General features: G+C 42.0%; 1 protein-coding gene across 1 annotated transcript in view; it reads right to left on the bottom strand.

Annotated features, from left to right (window-relative positions):
• Positions 1 to 19661, bottom strand: part of Saxo1 (stabilizer of axonemal microtubules 1) — a 106897-nt gene that overhangs the window by 32390 nt on the left and 54846 nt on the right. Inside the window, exon 2 of the mRNA XM_021160759.2 lies at positions 83 to 262. Within this exon, the coding sequence (XP_021016418.1) occupies positions 83 to 262 (180 nt within the window). The remainder of the gene's footprint in view (positions 1 to 82; positions 263 to 19661) is intronic.

Below are 19661 nucleotides of genomic sequence, written 5' to 3'. Positions count from 1 at the left end.
GCTGTTACCTTGACATGACACTATACTATACGTTACTAGTTTCAGGCCACCCGTTTGTTTACCAGCAAATCTTTGCTCTCACCTGCTTGTGGTCAGACCTTCCATTGGTACAGATGCTTTCCGGAAGCACCGCTCGGGCTTGAAGGAATTTCTGGGAAGGTAAGACTGATAGATGGGATAATTCTCGGTGTACTCGGAGAGAAGACATGTTTTCTCTGCTTTATCATAAATCTTCGTAGGGAGATGTGGACAGCGATGCCGCCTACAAAAGATACATGGGGAGTCTGCTTAGTTCCTTTCTTGACAGGAATACATGCAGTCTGAAAATTCTTGTCCTCCAAAATGTGATGCAGACTGGCTTCTGCCATTAAAATTCAGAATTTAACCTTCCTTTCCTCTATTTCACCATGTACATGTCAAAACTTAAAAGGTTGCCTCAACCGTTTAATCGAAATATGTGGATCCTAAAATTACATGCAAGCATGGCTGATGTTCAACTGTCAATTGTCGCACTGCTTGTGGAAGTGTTTAAAATGGTCTATACCATAATAAATGACTTTGGTGTCCAACTCTTCTGTGAGTCACCATACCCAACTGCCCTTCTGAGAAACCAGAGGTAGAAGTTGATCAGGCAGCTTCCAGATCCCTGACACAGGAGTCCTGTTATGCTTGGTCAGAAGCTGGACATGTCCTTGACCCTGTCCTGGTCACAGGCCGGGAATGCCAGAAAAGGGTTGTGGTTTGCTATCTTTCTCCTCCTGAGCGAGCACCCCTTCCTGGAAGCTTCACACACTAGGGTGCAACCTAAAACCCAGTGCAGATATCGATCCCCTCTGGTGAACAGCTTTGGAACTGGACCTCTGGGTCAACTTCAGCTCATGATCTTAGGGTCTCAGCAATTACAGTGGGAGAGGAAGAGTGAGTGCTGGGTAACTACATGAGGATTAGAAGCCTGAAGGCCATTGAGGTCCACCCTACACCCTGTCTGGAACACTAGAAAGGAAAATATCACAGAAGTCCCTCCTCACCCCCCCCCGACCCCCCCGTCAAAAGAAGGAGCTATACCTGTACTTGGTGGAAACAGCTGATCTTCTCCAAAAAGTAGAACATTAAAGAGAACCCTTCCTTCCCTTAGGAGTCAATCCAGAGAGTTGGAAAGATAGTTCAGTGGTCAAGAACACTGGCTGCTCTTCCAGAGGACCAGGGTTCGATTCCCGGTACTCACATGGCAGCTCACAACTGCCTGTAACTCGTTTTAGAGTCTCTGATACTTTAACAAACTTAGATGCAGGGAAAGAAAAATCAGTCCAGTTGGGCCTGTCAATCACCTAGCCAGGAGTCCATGGAACCACCCCTCTCAAGCTGACTTATCAGAAAACATGATAAAGAGATGAGAGGAATCCCCCTCAGTGAGATAATGTGTTTTCCCTTCCCAGAAGCCCCTCACTTTCTGACAGCTGCTTACAGAGCCTCCCTCATGGCTACACTGCTAAGCCTTCCTGCTTCCCTAAGTATAACCTCACCTTTTCCTACTTTTCTTTCAGGACTCGTCCAGAAGCCTAAGCATGCCTTCCCTGACCCTCCAGGCCTTCTCTTCTCCCTTCTCAAGGCGTTACTCCCTTTCAGCCACACTGCTGTTGCTAACCTCCAATGTAAAAGGCGTGGCTTCCGCTCCTCCCCTTCCCTATCTCCTGCCAAGATTCTATTCTTCCCAACAGATGTGCTCCAAGGCTCTGCTCTGGGCCAAACTGGTGAGATTTCTAACTGGGTTCCCAGGTCGGCTCAGAGTATCACCACTGCACACAAGTAAATCACACAGCCTAAAACCACCTGATTTCTTTACATTTTATTTATATGTCCAAATGGCATATGCCCATGTATATGCAAATGCACACTCATGCATGCATGTACAGAGGCCAGAGTGGGAGTCAGGTACACCATCATTTTTCTCCCTGTTTTTTGAAACCAAATGGCTGGCTATCTCAGTCCCCCAACCTGGAATGACAATTATGAGCAGCCATACCCAGCTTCACATGGCCATTGGGGATTCAAACCCAGTTTCTTGGACTTGCACAGCAAACACAATTGCTCGCAGAGCCATCTGCCCAGTCCCTACCTCAGTTCGGAAGTTTACAGAACCTGTGGCAAACAATTTTCACACAGCAATTCTGCTCATCTACTCTTTCCAGTCTCGTCTCAATTACTACATCCTCAGAAAAACATACCCTGGTTATCGTACACCCAAAGACATTCATTACCGCCCTCCATCTTCCTATCAAGTGCCCATCCACTTCCTCCAATCAACCTTCATTTGTTCATTGCTCACCTCGTCTTTCAGCCTCAGGACCTTTAGCTAACTCACTGCTACATCCCTGATACCTAATAGCCTGATTATTAGCAGTTAGCTAAAATATTGATTGATTGATTGATTGATTGATTGAAAGACTATGTGTAAAAATTAAATGACTTATAAATGAATACTATTTAAGCAGTAATTTATAGTGAGCCTTTCCCAGTTTACATACACATTAAAAAATGAAACTCTCTACTTATAGATGGGCAAAGGTCAGCTATTATAGTTTCCAAAAACTAAATAAGTAGTATATAACTTATGTGTGTATGCACACACAAAGCCTAAGAGCTGACAGATCATCAGATACAAGTATCTCAAGACAGAATTCTCAATGATTTCAAACTTAGACATACCAAGAAATAACTAACATTTTAACTTTTAAAAAAAAACTAGGTCTTGTTATATAACCCTGAATGACCTCAAATTCAAAATCTTGCTTTAGCCTCCCAAGAGCAGAGATCACAGGTGTGTGTCGGCACACACAGCTAAATTTTATATTTTAATTACAGAAATCAAGACACAACACTCTGGGATAGCACACGGGAAGCAGGATCAAAGAGGAGAGACCAGGAGTTTGTGGCTGCTCAGTGTAAGCCATTTCTGTCCATGAGGATTCAGGAGAGCAGAAACTCTCATTCTTTGCAGATAAAGATGTGAAAGTGGTATACGACGTGCCTGTGCTCAAGACACACAAGGAAAAGAAACTCAAACTTGGAGCCCACCTGAGCTACATGGAGGGACCCTTTCTCACTAAAATGGTAGACAGACAGATAAATATTTTTAAATACTCAGCTAGAAGAGCAGGCTTTGTAATGACTGACTTGTTTTGCAGTGTTCTACACAGAGCCCTAAGCCCTAAGTTCATGATTGAACTAAACCCCTAGCCCTCGGCTACTCAGTTTTCTGTCAATACTACAAACACCCTCCTGAGCGTTTGCCCAGTTGAAAAGTTGACATATATACTTTAACAGCAACTAACTAAAGGTGGTAGAATCTAACAGATAAAGTGTTGTATATCCAGACTCCAGCCGGGGAAGCAGACCAGTGCCCCTGCTCAGTCATCATCACAGAAGCTCTCTCCTGCAGCAGACAGGAAGAAATAGACCCACAGGCAGACATTACGAATAGAGTAATGTCACTCTAGGCCTAAAGGAACACTCAGGCCTAAAGGAGATGTCTCCATCAAACCCCTCCCCCCAGGAAACCCTGAGGAAGAGGAGGCAGAGTGTAAGAGCCAGAGGGCATGGAAGACACCAGAAGAACAAGGTCCTCTAAGTCAGCATGATCAAAGCTCATATAAACTTGCAGAGACAGAGGCAGCATGGGTCTGTGCCAGGTCAAGTAGATATAACTCAGAGTTACTTGGGAAAAGGGAGCCTCTTTGAATGATTGCCTCAAATCAAGCCCTGTGGGCATGTCTGTGAGACATTGTCTTGATTGATGGGTGACTTGGGAGGGTCTTGCCCACTGTATGAAACACCACCCCTAAGTACATGGGGCTGGGCTGTATTTAAAAAAAATTATCTGAGCCAATGAACAAGCTGGAAAGCATGGGCTCTGCTTTGAGTTCCTGCCCCAGCTTCCCTCAGTGATGGACTGTGGCCTGGAATGTGAGCCAAATAAGCCCTTTCCTCCCTAATTTGCTTTTGATCAGAGTATTTTATCACAGCAAATGAAAACATATGAGATCTAGACATTTGTAAAAATCAGCAGAACTAAGGCACAGGAAGCAGAGGCAGAAGAATAGCACATAAGGGGTCAGCCTGGGCTATACAGTAAAGCTCCATCTTAAATGCCAGAAGAAAACCAGAAGTAAGAATACAGAAAGCACTTGCTTTGATTAGCTGGTCAGTAATATTTGAGGCAGGCACCTGTTCTGTGGCCCTGGATGGTCTCTTACAAAGTTAAGCATCCTTCTGCCTTGACCTTCTTGGTGTCAGTATTATAGGTGTGTGATCCCACCACAGTTGGCAAAAAAGTAATATAAAATAATGAGAGCTGGGGTACACAGATCAGTGATGGCAAACCTGATTAGCATACAAGAGGTCCCAGGTTCAATTTCAAGTACCAGTAAATAATACATACGCATATACACATTATATATTTAATATATTTATTAAATAATGTTTAACTGATATATTTATTAAATGTAAATGTATTTGTATTTAATATATTTGTTATTTAGATATTTAATTTTAATTAATATTGAATAAGATTTAGTAAGATTCTCATTTTTGTTTATACCAAAATTGATTTATTTACTTATCATATGACAATGCTAATACAAAATGTTAATAAAGAGAAAACTAAGTACATAAGAAAGAATATATGGGACTCTGAGCTACCTAATTTCCTGTAACTCTAAGAATTTTCTATAACTTTGCCCTAGAGAGCAGTGTGTCGCTTTTTTAAGGGTTAAAAGGTGAGTAGGCTGCGTCCCAGGCAACAGTAGTCTGGTTGCCCCTGCTGTTAATTCAACAGTTTGCAGACACATTGCTGCTTCCACTGCTCTTCCATACATCTCTCTCTAATCACATGTGAATAGCAAGTACTTTTACATTACATCCCTGGTCATGTCGGTTTCATTTGTAAGGCTGTAAATAGAAAAGGCCTTAAGATGTTGTCTTGATTGCTGCTCATTTTTATCATAAAAAGCTTTGACTCATGGTAAATATTTGATATATTGTCTCCCAGCTTATGGATACATTCCAAAACCACCACCAGATGCCTGAAGCCATAGATAATGCTGGACCCTATTTGTACTCTATTTATGTGATCCATTCTTACCCAGGTATAAGTTTAATTTGTAAATCCAGCACAGAAAGGGGTTAGAAAGAGGTTAGCGATAACTGAGTATAGACCTCAGTGACCTCAGCATATGACGTTTTTTCTTCATTAAGTTGAGAACTCACCTTTACACTTGAGGAAACACCTTACTGGCTCCTTTGGTATATCCAGATGTTCTTATAGTTTGGGACTGTTATTAGGTAATATAAGGATTGCTGTGTATAATCCTTTCAATACCACAAGTTGATCTGATAGATGAACACTTAGCTAAACATTGGAGGGCAAGCAGCAGAGACAGGGTGGAAACACTGGATAAAGTGATGAGTAGTAAGCTGGCAATGGACTTAATCTCACTACTCAGAAGGGCATGTAATTTTAACTTGTGAGTGACTTCTAGAATCTCCCACTTAATATGGCCATACTGTATTCAACTGTGAAGTTACTGAAAATGCAGAGAAACCAGATGAGGAGGTCACTGTCTTCCTGTTTACAAGGAGATCTTCCACAGACCCTATATACTTTATGGTGTTAAATGATCAACAGAACTTTTTTAAGCACACATCGTTAGCATTTAATGTATAATATTAATCATATCTTATGCACATTCATAAAATAGTTAATAGCCATTGCATAGATGAGTTCACTCTAGAGAGAAACTAGTGTTTTCAAAATAAATGCTTCCCACTGTATATGAGATAGTATGCTCATTCCTGCGTTCATACTCAATCTAGTCATCTGAGTTCTCACTTTAAGCCAACCATTTTAGGACTCCTACAAACCTCAAACCAAAAGCCAGGAAGTTCAACTTAGCAAAAATAGCACTGCACATATATTTCACTCACACACTCTTGAGAGAAAAGTCAAGCTCTCACTGAGCCTAGCTTGAGCCAGGCATTCTCAATCTAACAAACTCTACAGGCAGAGGACGCTTTTCCTGCTTCAGAGGCCCTGACTTTTACACCAGTGAAATGTTCCTCTTGGCCTGTTGCTATTTCTCCTAAATGCAGTGTATTATAACCATTTATTCCAAAAGAAAAATAAATTTAATGGCAAAATTCTACAATGTGATCTATATCTTAAAGTGAATTTCAACGTGGCAATAAAGCTTCCGTACAGATTGAAGTTCCAGCAAAGGAAATGTGTATTGACATACATTTATTAAACAGGTTTTATTTATCACACGTACGAGTTAACTGAATATTCCTCTTACTTTAAATATCAAAAACTTTTGCTCTAAAATGTTTCATTTGGCAAGATATCCCAAAATTTGCAATAGTGGCACTTACAGCCTAGATGTAACCAACAGCTGTCTAATTGGACTGAAGACCCACTCAACAGGAGGGAATACATACCTGGAATTTTACATGATTACTAGCCCACTTCTTGTGGGTGATGAGGTCATAAACCCTAAAGGAGAATTCACTATTGCCAATTTCCTAAACCAGTGTAACTCCCAACTACACTCTAAATCCTTACTTGTATCCCACAGACAAATGTAGCTCTCCCCTTTCACCAAAGCAGCTTCTTTTATAGCAGACAGAGGCCGTTACAAAAGTATATAACTGGGGATGGAGAGATGGCTTAACAGTTAGAGCACTTGTTCTTGCAGAGAGCCAGGTTTGATTCCCAGCACTCACATGCTGGCTGATCACTATTAATAGCTATAGTCCCAGAGAACCTGATACCCTCTTTTGGCCTCTCCTAGGACCAGGCATACACATGGAACATATATGTACATGCATACATACAGGCAAAACACTTGTACACATAAAATAAATTAAAAAAAAAAACAATTTTAGAAATCTACAACTGGTCAACATGCAGGGGAAAATGTCTATGGGGTGCACATCCCCGGTTACTACATCTACTACTTAACCCTACACCTAAGATTCAGGGAACATTGGTTCATAAGGTAAGAAAAAGGTTGTAAAAGCCAGAGAGTCAGGATATCTCCCAAATGGTAGAGATTTCTATATATGGCAGGAAAGCCACTAAATCTTTTTTTTTCTTTTTTAATATTTTTATTAGGTATTTTCCTCATTTACATTTCCAATGCTATCCCAAAATTCCCCCAGACCCTCCCCCCGACTCCCCTACCCACCCACTCCCACTTTTTGGCCCTGGCGTTCCCCTGTACTGGGGCATATAAAGTTTGCATGACCAATGGGCCTCTCTTTACAGCTGATACATATGCAGCTAGAGACAAGAGCTCCGGGGTACTGGTTATTTCATATTGTTGTTCCACCTATAGGGTTGCAGTTCCCTTTAGCTCCTTGGGTACTTTCTCTAGCTCCTCCATTAAATCTTAACAACACAGTTTCTTAAACATGACCTGCGTATGATACCACCAGTTAACATACCACCTCGGATCAGGGAAATTTCACAAGGCTCCACCACTAGATGAGGAGCTATAGGTAATTAGTGGTGGCTGAGAGAGAATCAGTCTTCTCTCTGGTTGAGCTACTTAAGAGCTTGTCCAATCTCAACTGCTCAACCCTAAACACATGTGCATATAAACAACAATAAATGGATTCAGCAGTGTGTGTGTCACTATAATAATTCAATATAAGTAGCCATAAATCTGAGAGGGAGTCAGGGGACATGAGAGGAGTCAAAGGGAGGGGGGAGAGGGGGAAATACTGTAAATGTAGAACTCATGGATTATACTTTTAAATTTTTAAGTGAAAAAATAAATGTTTCATGGTCTAGGTTTGCTCAAAGGGTTCATATCTCCTTCATCTGCCTGTAGCATAGCATAGTCTGAGATCTCTCAAGACTCTGAGATCCATGTCTTTGATCATCTACATGCCCTTGGGATAAAGACTAAGCCTGAGGTCTCTATCCTGGAAGCTAGCCTAGCATCTGACAAATTCGAGTAATAGTTGAATGGGAAACAGAAGAAAGGCACTGCATAGGAGGAAGAACTGCTAAAAGGAAAATATGTTCAGGGCTGAAGAAATGGTGGTTGTTAAGAGCACTTGCTGCTCTTGAAGAAGACCCAAATTCAGTTCCCAGTATGCATGTCAGGCAGTTCACAATGGCTTCTAACTCCAGGAGATCTGATACCCTTTTCTGGCCTCCAAGAGTGCCCGCATCCACACAGACAGACAGACAGACAGACAGGCAGGCAGACACACACCTAAGGCATACATGTACTTGGGCGGGGGGAGGATATTTACAAGTCACCAGGAAAATAAAAATGACTCCTGTGCTCCACCTATAGCCTAAATATACAAAAAATTTAGATTCTTGTTTTTGTGGCATCTAAGCACATTTGTAGATCACCATTTCTGGGACATTTGAAAGTAGGTTTCATGACCATGACCCAAATTCCCGAAAGTCCTTCCAGTTGGGGCACTTATGTCATTGAACAGCTGCCTTGGTCACCTTGCTCTGGTGCCTACTCACAAAAGCCCAGATGGAGCAAACAGTGGGGGATGAGGGGTGTAAAACCAAGAGGGCAAAGGGGGTCTTAATTCAGCAGAACTCTCTAAAGTCTTTCCACTTGAGAGAGAAAAAGAAACAATCCTAGCTTACTCTGACACCTGGGAAAGGGTGTAGTAGAGACTTGATGAAAGTCACAAGAAAATTAATAATAGCTAATTCTGAACACTGGCTCCAAACTAAAGTCAGAACATTAAAACTGAGAAGGGGTATGAAAAATATTCAACCCAATGACTCATATGCAGATAACAATATTGCAGCTCAGAATAATAGACACAACCCAGCTGTGGATACAGTGCAGGTCCTATCATAAGGCACTCCCCCAGCATGCATCTGGCTCAAGCCATCTGTGACTCAGGTTACCCTACAATGGATGACAGGAGTTAGAATGGTTCCCTTGAATAACATCATTTACTAGAAATAAAATACAAACCACATATGTCACCTTACGTCTGTTGGTCACATTAAAATGGTATAAAGAAACAAGGAAGGTTTTACTTACTCAGCCTTTTCCAAAATCTCTCATCTCAACAAACCACCAGTATAAAAATTATTGTGCTATTTTATTTTATATTCTTCAAAATCCAACATTTATTGTACATTTACAGTGTATCTCAGTTTAGAGCAATCACATCGCAAGTGCTCAGCAGCCCCATGCGATAGTCGCTTTCATACTGGAAAGCACAGATCTAGAATCTGAAGGTTCAAAGGAGCTGCCAGCACACATAGGTTCTCAGTGCTTACTATAAATGTGGCTGGACACAAATGCTTACAAGTATTTGTGAACCATTCCTGATGGTTCGTTCCCACATTCTCAGCACTTAAGAGTCCAAGGCCACCTTCATCTACAAAGCAAGTTCATGGCCAGCCTGACCTACACTAAGCCTATCTCAAGAAAAGAAAATTTTGTTTTCTAATTTGCAGTTTGTTCCTTGAGTTCTCTAAAATGCCTTCATGTGGCATAGTCAAAAATACTAAAACACATGGAAATAAAGTTCTCCCATAGTTTAGCTCAACCTACAGCTTTGAGCTACCATTTGATGAGCCTGTATCACTCCCTACATTTGCTCTTCTCCTGTACCTTCACTTGTACAAAATGCTTCCTTTCAAAGGCCCTTCCTAGATGCCACCATATCTAAATATGTTAATTGTATGTTTCGTGGAAGAAGGGAGCCACAGCATGTGTGTGGAGATCAATGAACAACTTACAGAGTCTGATCTCTCCTGATAGGGAGCTGTGCTGATAGGGGCTCCAGGGATCAAACTCAGGTGGCCAGGCTTCGGCAGCAAGTACCTTTTACCCACAGAACACTCTTCCTAACCCATCTCCCTCCAGCTCTCCTCAGGGTTATTGATGAGCCCACTGGACACGGTCACTGACTCGGACACTCCTGCTCAGATGCTAAATAGTGCTATGTTCCTCTTTTTCACTTTTGCCATCTTGACTTCTCATCATCTAACATTTTCTATTTTTCACTGATATCACAAGTGTACATGTTTTGTGGGTTACAGACTATCTCAGTACATGTATACAATATACAGTGATCAAATCAAACTAACAGAAATGTCTATCCCCTCAAACATTTCTTTGTACTAAGAACATTCAAAATCCCCTCTACTAGTTATTGTGAAACATATAATTAAATATAGCTTATAAACCACAATATGACTGGCCCTGCCAAATACCCACAATAGTATAGTAGTGGCACTCTTATCTTGGGGTAACAAGTAGCTGCTCAATTGGTCTTAGGCCTACTACCCATGACTGAAGAAAATCAACCCCAGTTGGTATCGCTGCAATATAACATCCACACCTGGCTCAAGACACATTGAAAAGAAGGATCAGAAAGATTATAAGAGCCAGAGGACCGAAATGCCTGCTTCTGGAATGTCTTCTAGGCATGACAAGTGATACTGTACCCATGAAATCTAAACAGTATGGGAGATTAAACAAGACTTACATAATGACACCACCAGTCAACATACCAATTCAAATAGGGGAAATTTCACAAGGCCCCACCCCTAGATGAAGAGCTACAGGCAGTCAGTGGCTGCTGAGAAAAGGAAACGTTGGTCTTCAACATGGACAACCCCTCTGAAAGGGAATCCAATTGCAAATAGTCAGCCTAAACGCATAGACATAAAAACAATACTTAATGGGCTCAGTAGTGGGGGTGGGGGGAATATGTGCCTAAACACATAACAATAATAATTATAAAATGTGATGTCATAAAGTTTAGAGGGAGAAACACAGGAAGAGGAGAAGTGGTGAGAAAAAAGTGGAAATGTAACTGTAATACTCAAAAAATTAAAAATTTGGACAAAATAAAAGTCAGTCATACTTACCTGACTGGACAAGTGCCCTTTCGCCACCCTTTATCTCCTATGATGCTTTGCACAATTGTTCTTATGGTTATAACATGGCTGACAATACTCTAACAGGTTTCATGTATGGTGCAATTGTTATGCACCACAGGAAACGGTTTCTCTTTTTCCCAGATAATCTTCATACTATGAGGGAGACATTTCTTTTTTAATCCCAGCTTAGCAAACATGGAAACTGAGGCTTAGGAGATGCCATCTTACTCAAGTTCATGGCTAAAAGGCAATGTAGCCAAAGTGCTCTTAACTACAGCCATATGCCATATGGATTGATAAGGCATACTGTCCCTGGCTTCTTGGGTAACCCAAAAGGAAGTCAGTTCGCAGGCAAATCTTTGCCCTGTCCATCCAAGCTCCCTTCGCTATACTCAGTCTTCCATTGACACAGAAAATATCCCAGCACATACCAACAAGTACATACAAGTGCAAATGCTCTTGAAAACCCTGGGACTTCCATTACTTTGTAAACAGGAGACTGTCATTAAAGTAATCGCAGCTACAGAAAAGAATACAGACGGCTAGATCATGAAGGACCCTGGAGATCAGCCAGCCTCTCTGCTTCACCGTGCAGATGTAGATGCTGAGACTCAAAGACATTGCGTCCCAGCCTGGGGTCATACAGCTGGCCAGCAACAGCCTCCCTCACAGCCCTGTGTCACCTCCCACATAAACTGGCTTCCACTTTCTATCCAATTTAGAACTCAAAGTTCAAGCTCTTAAAGGATTTGCAGTCTGTTTTTCCTTTTTCCCAGTAGACTGAAGCTTGTGAGCTATCACAGCTGCTGGGGGATGAGGGAGGGGGAGGGAGGACCCAACACTTGCTGCTGCAGGAAATATATTCTCAGTGCGGTGGGGACAAGGATCTCCAAACCTCAAGCCATAACACAGGATAGCTTAGAATGATTCTAGGGTGGCTGAAGAACAGAAGCTGAGATACTAAAGGCAAGGTCTCCAGATGAGAATTCAAAGTTTTCTTCTCTTTATAGTTCCAGAAATCCAGGCCCACTGACAGAACCAATACTTCCCAAAAGATATGTCAATTAATTAGCAGCAGGAGTTCATAAGCCGATATCTACTGATTCCTCTTATCTTTATGACATACCCAAAGACAAGGATCAAGTGAAATGGTTTTACAGACTCAAAAACAGATACTTTTTACATTTTTATTAGCATATATTAACCATGTATTATAATGTGTTTATAAATATATATATATATATTTGACTATCTTCACCCCCATTGACCCACTTATCCCCTTTTCACTCCCACCAATCTCATTCCTCAACCCAATTAGTTCCCTTCTATTTCTATTTCTATTTCTATTTCTATTTCTATTTCTCTCTCTCTCTCTCTCTCTCTCTCTCTCTCTCTCTCTCTCTCTGTGTGTGTGTGTGTGTGTGTGTGTGTGTGTGTAACACATGAGTTTCTTAAGGGTTGCTTTATAGGAACAAAACTGAGTGGTTATTTACCAAAGCATTTTACCAACAGTTACACCACTGAAGAAAGTGTGTCTCTCTTTCCCAGCAACAATTAACTGTCTATAGATCCTCAGGGAAGAGTGGGACCCCAACAGCTTCTCCTCCCTCCACAATAGAACAATGACAGGCCCAGTCTTGTGTTGGTCCTGTGCAGGTATCACTGCTTCAGGATATTTGATCAGATTGTGAACCCCAAGACTGTGAACTGGACAAACCTGTTTCTTGTGGTGGTGTGGTTCAGCCCTAACACACACATTTAACCTAAGAGCTAAACAAAATCAAGAGACAGAGCAAGCTACCATTTGAACAGGTGTGAACATTTAAAAATCCCAGGAAAGAGAAAGGAGGATCTTGAGTTGAAGGGTACTTAAGACAGCCTGGGGAAGGAAAAGAGGTTTTTTTTTTTTTTTCCTTCTGGGACCTCAGTGGAGTAGGGAAGTGAGCTGGCTCCTTTCTCTGCCTCTCTGATTTAGCAGGCTTTCATCACAGCATCTGGCTCCCAAGTCTCCATTTGGTAAATCAAATGTTTGGTATTTCATTTGAATATCACAATTGCTCTGAGTGCAAGAGTGCATCCACTGCACCATGCCTGGAAGACGGTGCTCGACTCTACTCTCCTCCACCCTCCACCCTCCACCTCTTATAGTCTTTCTTCCCCCTCTTCCATAGTGTTCCCTTGGCTTTATAGGAGGTGATATTGAGGTCTCATTCATATAGCTAAGCATTCAACAGAAGACAGCTTGTGAACATACATATGCCTCATGATGATCTCCAGACAATACTCCGATTACTCCCTCCTCTCACCTTGCCTATAGATTTTTTAAGCATAAAAAATACAAATAACTCTGGCGAATACTCCATCCACATGACAGTGAAGGATCTGGGTTTACAAACTGGAACACTTTAGTGGTGGTTAAACCTTCAGGGGACCATGTCCTGGATAACAAAAAAGCACATCAGAACCCTTGCATATGTTGAAAAACACATAACCTTAAAGATTACCTAGTGAAAAATTTAACAACAATTTGCAATAGAAGGACAAGTCTTTGGTGGAAGAAAGGGACCAGGAGTATAGGACAGGAGTGGCAAGATGTATTAATAGGAGACTGAATATGAGAAAGTTACCAGAGGATAACTTTTGGGAGTTGGTTCCCTTCTTCAACCATATGAGTTTTGTAGATTGGCCTCATGTCATTAGTACCTGCAGAGAAATCTCAACAGCTCTCAGTAAGCATTTTTAAAAATGTTCAATATCTGGGCTGAAGAGATGGCTCAGCAGGTAAGAGCACTGCTTGCTCTTCCAAAGATCCTTGGTTCAATTCCTAGCAACCACCTGGCGGCTCACAACCATCTGTAATGAAAGCTGATTCCTCTTTTGCTGTACATGAAAACACTCATATACATAGAATAAATAAATAACATAAAAAACAAAGTATTCGACAGCATTGGCCATCATGGGAAGGCAGATTAACACTACTTGGAGATTTCAACTCAGGCAAAATGGCTAATGTCAAGAAAACAAATGACAGCAAATGTTGGTGAGGAGGTGAAGAAAAAGGAACTTTGATCCACTGTTGGAGGAAGTATAAACTGAAACCACCACTGTCTAAATCTCAATTTTGTTAGACTTGTGAATATCTCAAAAAAATAAAAATAGAACTACTCTACAACTCAGCCATACCCCTTATGGCATACCCAAAGGATCTCATATCCTACTGCAGAGATACAAACACATCCATGTTCACTGTGGCTCCATTCATACATAGTTAACAATCAGTCCACGTGTCTAGCAATTCATGCATAGATAGTGAAAATGCAGTGCATAGACAGTGAATTTTATTCATCTGTAAAAAAAAAAAATCAAATCATGAACTCTACAGGAAAATGGTGGATCTGAGAAGCTATATAGGAAGTGACATAGGCTCAGAAAGAAAACTGTGACACATGATCACTTGCATGTGGATCCTGTCTTCAAACTGAGATGTTTGCTCTAGAGTACCTGGAGAGCTCAGAAAGCTAGAAATCTAGAAAAGCCACAAGAGGTGGAAAGGAAGAGGTCTGAAGTGGATGATGAGACACAATACATGTGATATAAAAGTAGAGAGAGGAAACCCCAGGAATTAAGAGTTTAAGCAGGGATGGGGATAGAGGGTTGGCTAAAGGAGATGGTACAGTGTCAAAAAAAAAAAAAAAAAAACTAAGGATTAACAGAAAAACTAAGGATCTTACTGAAGACCAGTTGTTTATAAGCCAGTTAAAATACTTAAGTTTCTAAAAAGAACTCATTTAAACAGAGATATCCTGTGTGGGTAGATAATGCTGGTCCCAGCATACATGGGTTATTAAAAAATCCTAGTGCCAGGCACAGGATACCTCCCTATGAGTTATTGGTCAAAGGTGGTTAGGATCTCGCAGGCTCCCAACACAGTACAAACCACTGCCATTGCTCTCGGTAACCCCCTGCCCTCTATAACAAGATGGTAAGACCCTATTGCTGAAGACACACTGTGGTTGCAGAACCTAGAAAAAGCAACGTACAGCTGACCTGAAAACTTCTCCCTGCTGGGAGGTGTTACATAGTCTGCCAGGGCAGAAAAGACTTCAATAGCCTTACCCAGCAGTACCTACTACAATAGCTACCTGCCAACCAACATGTGCCCACTGGTGAAATAGTAGCATGACCTTTAGGGAAATACCAAGCTGCCTTCTGATTGGATAAGAGGCCTCCTCTACAGGAAAGAATTAGTGCTTAGTGGTGTAACCTGATCAAAGCCCATAGCTTCCCTTAGGGAAGTTTCAAGTCCTAGAAAGAAGCCTACTACTGTTTTACAGGCCACCAAACTGCCTTCTAAATTTTACTTTCATACAAATAGATTTGTGCTGCTCTCAACATTGGTCACAGAAGCTCCATCTTGAAATGCACAGAGACTGATAACTGGTCCAAGCGCTGAAAATGTGTGACTACTGAGTGCTTAGGCTTAAAAGAGATATCTAAATCACCCCACAACTATCACCACCTTCACAGAAAAGAGAACAGACAGAAAGAGAGGAAAGAGGATGGAGAGGAAGGCTATGAAATATGTGGCTATATAATGCATGAAATCACTGATGCTATGGTTCATGGACAAGATCTGCACAACACTGAATCAATCAACATTCCAGCCTGGATAGAGGAGGGACTCACCAAGGGCCCACCACTAGCTAACGAGTTGTTAGCAACTGATAGCTACTGAGGAAGAGAGAGTGGGTCTCTTCAGGGATATGGCTGCTCTTAGGTTGTTCATGTTCCAGTGGATGGTCCTTTACCTATGCAGATGCAGACCGCAATAACTGGACTTGTGCTATTGAAGAAGGAGGAGAAGATGATGGTGATTATTCTGGTGATGCTAGAGAGGGCATACATCACTGCAAGTGGGCTTTGAGGGTTCAAAGTCTCATATACACCAGTTCTCTCTGTGTGTGCTTGCCACCGAGGGTGTGAGCTCCCAACTTGCTGTTCCAACTGCCACACCTGTTGCCTGCTGCCATGTCTCCCTGACAAGATGAACTCTTATCCCACAGGAATGATAGGCCAAAATAAGCTATTTTTTTTCTATAAGGTGACTTAGTCACGTTGCTTTGCCACAACAATTGAAAAGTAACTAATATAGAGGTGCAAACAATACTCCCACTAGCAGAGGCCACCACCTGGCTTACGCCCAGTTAGTAGGCTCTGAGGTCACACCAGGTTTAAGGACAAAGAACACTGGGTTTTTCAGCTATGTCTGTTGAGGGCACCAAAAGGAAGGGGAGAAAGAAAAAGAAAAAAGAAATCCTGGCAGAGACGTCCACAGGCTGCTGAACATGAGGACCTGAAGGAATAACAAGTTTGGAAGACATCTGGACTGACAACAGAGCCATAAAACATGGATGAAGTTGCCAAGAAGGAAAAGGATTAAAAACAAAGCTTTATAGAGAATACCATGCTTAAGAACAAGAAAAAGCGTGTTGGAGTCTGTAGCTTAGTTTTTTAAAAGAGAAGAAAAGAGGATGTGAAGTTGGAAGGTGTAAAAGGGCTTGGGGATAAATGTAATCAAAATACATTGTATATATGTAAATTTCACAAAGGATAGATATATTTAAAGATAAAAATATCAAGCGGCAAAAGCAACAAGTAGAGTACAAGCTCAAAAAAAAAAAAATCACTGATGAGGACCACAAGAAATGTTGACTAAGCCATGCTCATCACAGGACAGTGGTTTATAAAGGAGTCAGGCCATTCTGCAGGGAGAAAAGCAGATGGGCAGATAGACATCAATGGAGTGAGAGCATGGAGGTGCAAAGCTACCAAGAAAAGGGAGGTGAATGAGGTTAGAGAGTCTGAACAGAGAGGAGGCAAGCCAGATAGAAGGATCTAATCTTCAGTGAAAAAAACAAATCAAATCAATCAAATTGGTAATTACCCCAGGCTGATGAAGTGCGCAGGCACGCTCAAGGATGCTGGCAGTGGCTTGAATCTAGATAGGAACTTAGGTTAGGCACCTGAATTAGTTAAAACTCAATAAACATGCCCGAGGGTGTACGCACTTCAGCGCACAGTTTACTTCAAAGGGGAGAAAAGCAAGCAGCTGTTGTGCTCTAGGTTTTGAAATTAATGCAGAACTACTCAGAGGAAAGATTTACTGATCTCCGTGATTTACCTGCAAATCCATGAAATGATAGATTGGGAGAACGAAGGAGGGGGTGAGCAGGAGAGATGTTGTCAATGTTGGGAGCCGTTTATTTTCAAATCCTTTTGATTTTTGCTGTATGTTTACAATTGTTCATAGACCACTGGAGTTTTGAAGTTTTGTTTCTTTAATCCCTGGATTTTTAGATGTGATTGTGACTGTGTACGGAACTGTTCCTCTAGCGAAGCATGAGGAGAGATGCAGTGGTGAAGTGACATGATGGACTGGAATAGACGGATGGACCAAATGTGGTCAGACTCATCACTCACTGCCTATGCTCAAGAGCCAGACTTGGTGGGGGGCTGTCCCCCTGTTCTCTCTGCTTTGCAGATTTAAATTCTTCCAAATTAAGGAAAAAATTAAACCAGATCCCTGAGAGCTTGTGCCTACACAAACAAGAGTGTATCTGCTGAAGCAAGTGCTTCCCTCGAGGCCAATGGGGCTTCGGTCCAACCACCTGGGACAAAACAGGCCCTTGATTTAAACTGATGATAAGTGCAGAGCCAACAGCCAGAGGAAGCCTGTTTCTCACACTCTGAAGGTGCCGTCAGCTGCGCTGGGCTTGTTCCCACATGGTCTGTCAGTATCCTCCAGCCAAAACGCAGCAAGCCTACATACTTGACTAGAGTTTTACTCTCTTCCCAAAAACCTCAGGACCTTGTAAAATCTGGGAAAACCCTACAGCTATGGTAAACACATCTTTTCAAGGCTTTCCTTCAGGCACCGCAAATACACACCCAGGCCTCTTTGACTCCCTATTTGAAAACAAAAGACTCTCCTAGACTTGCCAACTCACCACTATGTATGCCTACCTTGACACCTGAGATGACTCTCATCAGAACATTAGTCCTATAATACTAACAGCTGTTGCTTATGGGGCTGTAGAGATGACTCAGTGCTAAGGAGCACTTGCTGTTCTTCCAAAAGATTTGAGTTTGGTATCTAGTACCCATGGAGGAGGCCCATAACTACATATAACTCCAGCTGCCAAGGGTCCAGTACCCTCTTCTGGCTTTGGCAGACACCTGTGCGTGTGTGGCTCATACTCACACAAACACACACAAAAGTAAAAACAAACCTTAAAAAAGATAATGTCCCCCAGACTAGGTTCATACTAAATGGAAAGGTATCTTGCTTACCATTAAATAACCAGCTAAGCCGATAGCTGGAGCACACAAATATTAGTATTTGGGAACAACAATTTGTAAAACATCCACAGTTTCTACAGCTTTGCTATGCTGTTTTGTCTCATTCTTTGTGCAGTTCTGAGATCTGAGTGGGCATCAAAGCTTAACAAGTAAATGTACATACACTACCATGGCCATCAACACCCCAGCTAAGGAGGCCAGGCCAAGTGTGTTAATGTCATAATCAGTATTATATAACAATCACCAACAAAACTAGAATTAATGACTGAGTCTGGCTGACTCTTAATGCCCTTTCACCGTACCCAGTGTCATTCTGAGGAATGTTCAAGGGCATTTCTCAGAATATGATGCCCTTTGGCATGAACATTAACCAGAGCTGGGGATATGTGGTCTCTGCCTAAGTTACCAATGAATGGAACCTGATGATTGGGGACTTACTTGGAAAGCAGGGAGAACAAACAGTTGAATAAATGCCACCATCCATAAAACCCCAGATGTTTGGCTTGCTGTGTCAACATGTTAAATGTCTCATATAATTAATTCAGGTAAAAAGATAACTGTTGCGCTAAACACCACATTAATCTCTGGCAACCACTCGGCATGAATTTTCTTGATAATTTCTCCCACCCCATGGGCCCTTTTCCTCATCTTGATTAAAGAACAAAACTCCGTACTTCTGGAGCTCTCTGGGGCTACACAGGGACTGGCTAGGATCACCCAGCACTGTCAGCATGGAGGTCAGATGACCCCAAAAAGGAGTTCATGAGATCTCTCCTCCTTCTCTGGTTCCTGAGTCTAGGGAGATAACTGAACGTTCTGGGTGACTTTATAAATAAGGACTGGCCGGAGGCTGTCTTCACTATTGGTGCTGTCCCCAACAGATGAGCATCTAAGCTCAGTGGAGACACAACCATCCATTTCTGCTTGTAGTTTCAAAGCTGAACCAGCAGCAACTTGAGTAGAGCCCAAAAGTCCTGAAAGTGCCATTTCATGGGCAGCTGCCACCATCTTCTCCTGAAAAGAGTCTAGGGGTCTGTGCATCCCCCTGTCTCAGGGTCTGTAATCCCTCTCTGGGGTACCATCATGACTATGATACCTTGTATAATCACCGAAAGGCCTAGGAATCTCTGAGTGCCTTCAAAGTTACTGATCGTGGTGCTAGAGAGATGGCCCAGCTGTTGAGAACGTTGCTGCTCTTACACAGAAGAGTGGCTTAGGTTTCCAGCTCTCTACCATATGTTACTGGCCGTTACAGGATATCCAGTGCCCTGCTCTGGCTTCCTTGGACATCAGGAACACCTGCAGTATACTTGTATACATGCAGGTAAAACATAAAGTAAAAATAAATCTAAGTTATTGA

This window comes from Mus caroli, unplaced genomic scaffold, assembly GCF_978045245.1.
Source record: "Mus caroli unplaced genomic scaffold, Mus_caroli_1 scaffold_6, whole genome shotgun sequence".
Classification (NCBI taxonomy): domain Eukaryota; kingdom Metazoa; phylum Chordata; class Mammalia; order Rodentia; family Muridae; genus Mus; species Mus caroli.
This window is presented reverse-complemented; position numbering and strand designations above follow the sequence as displayed.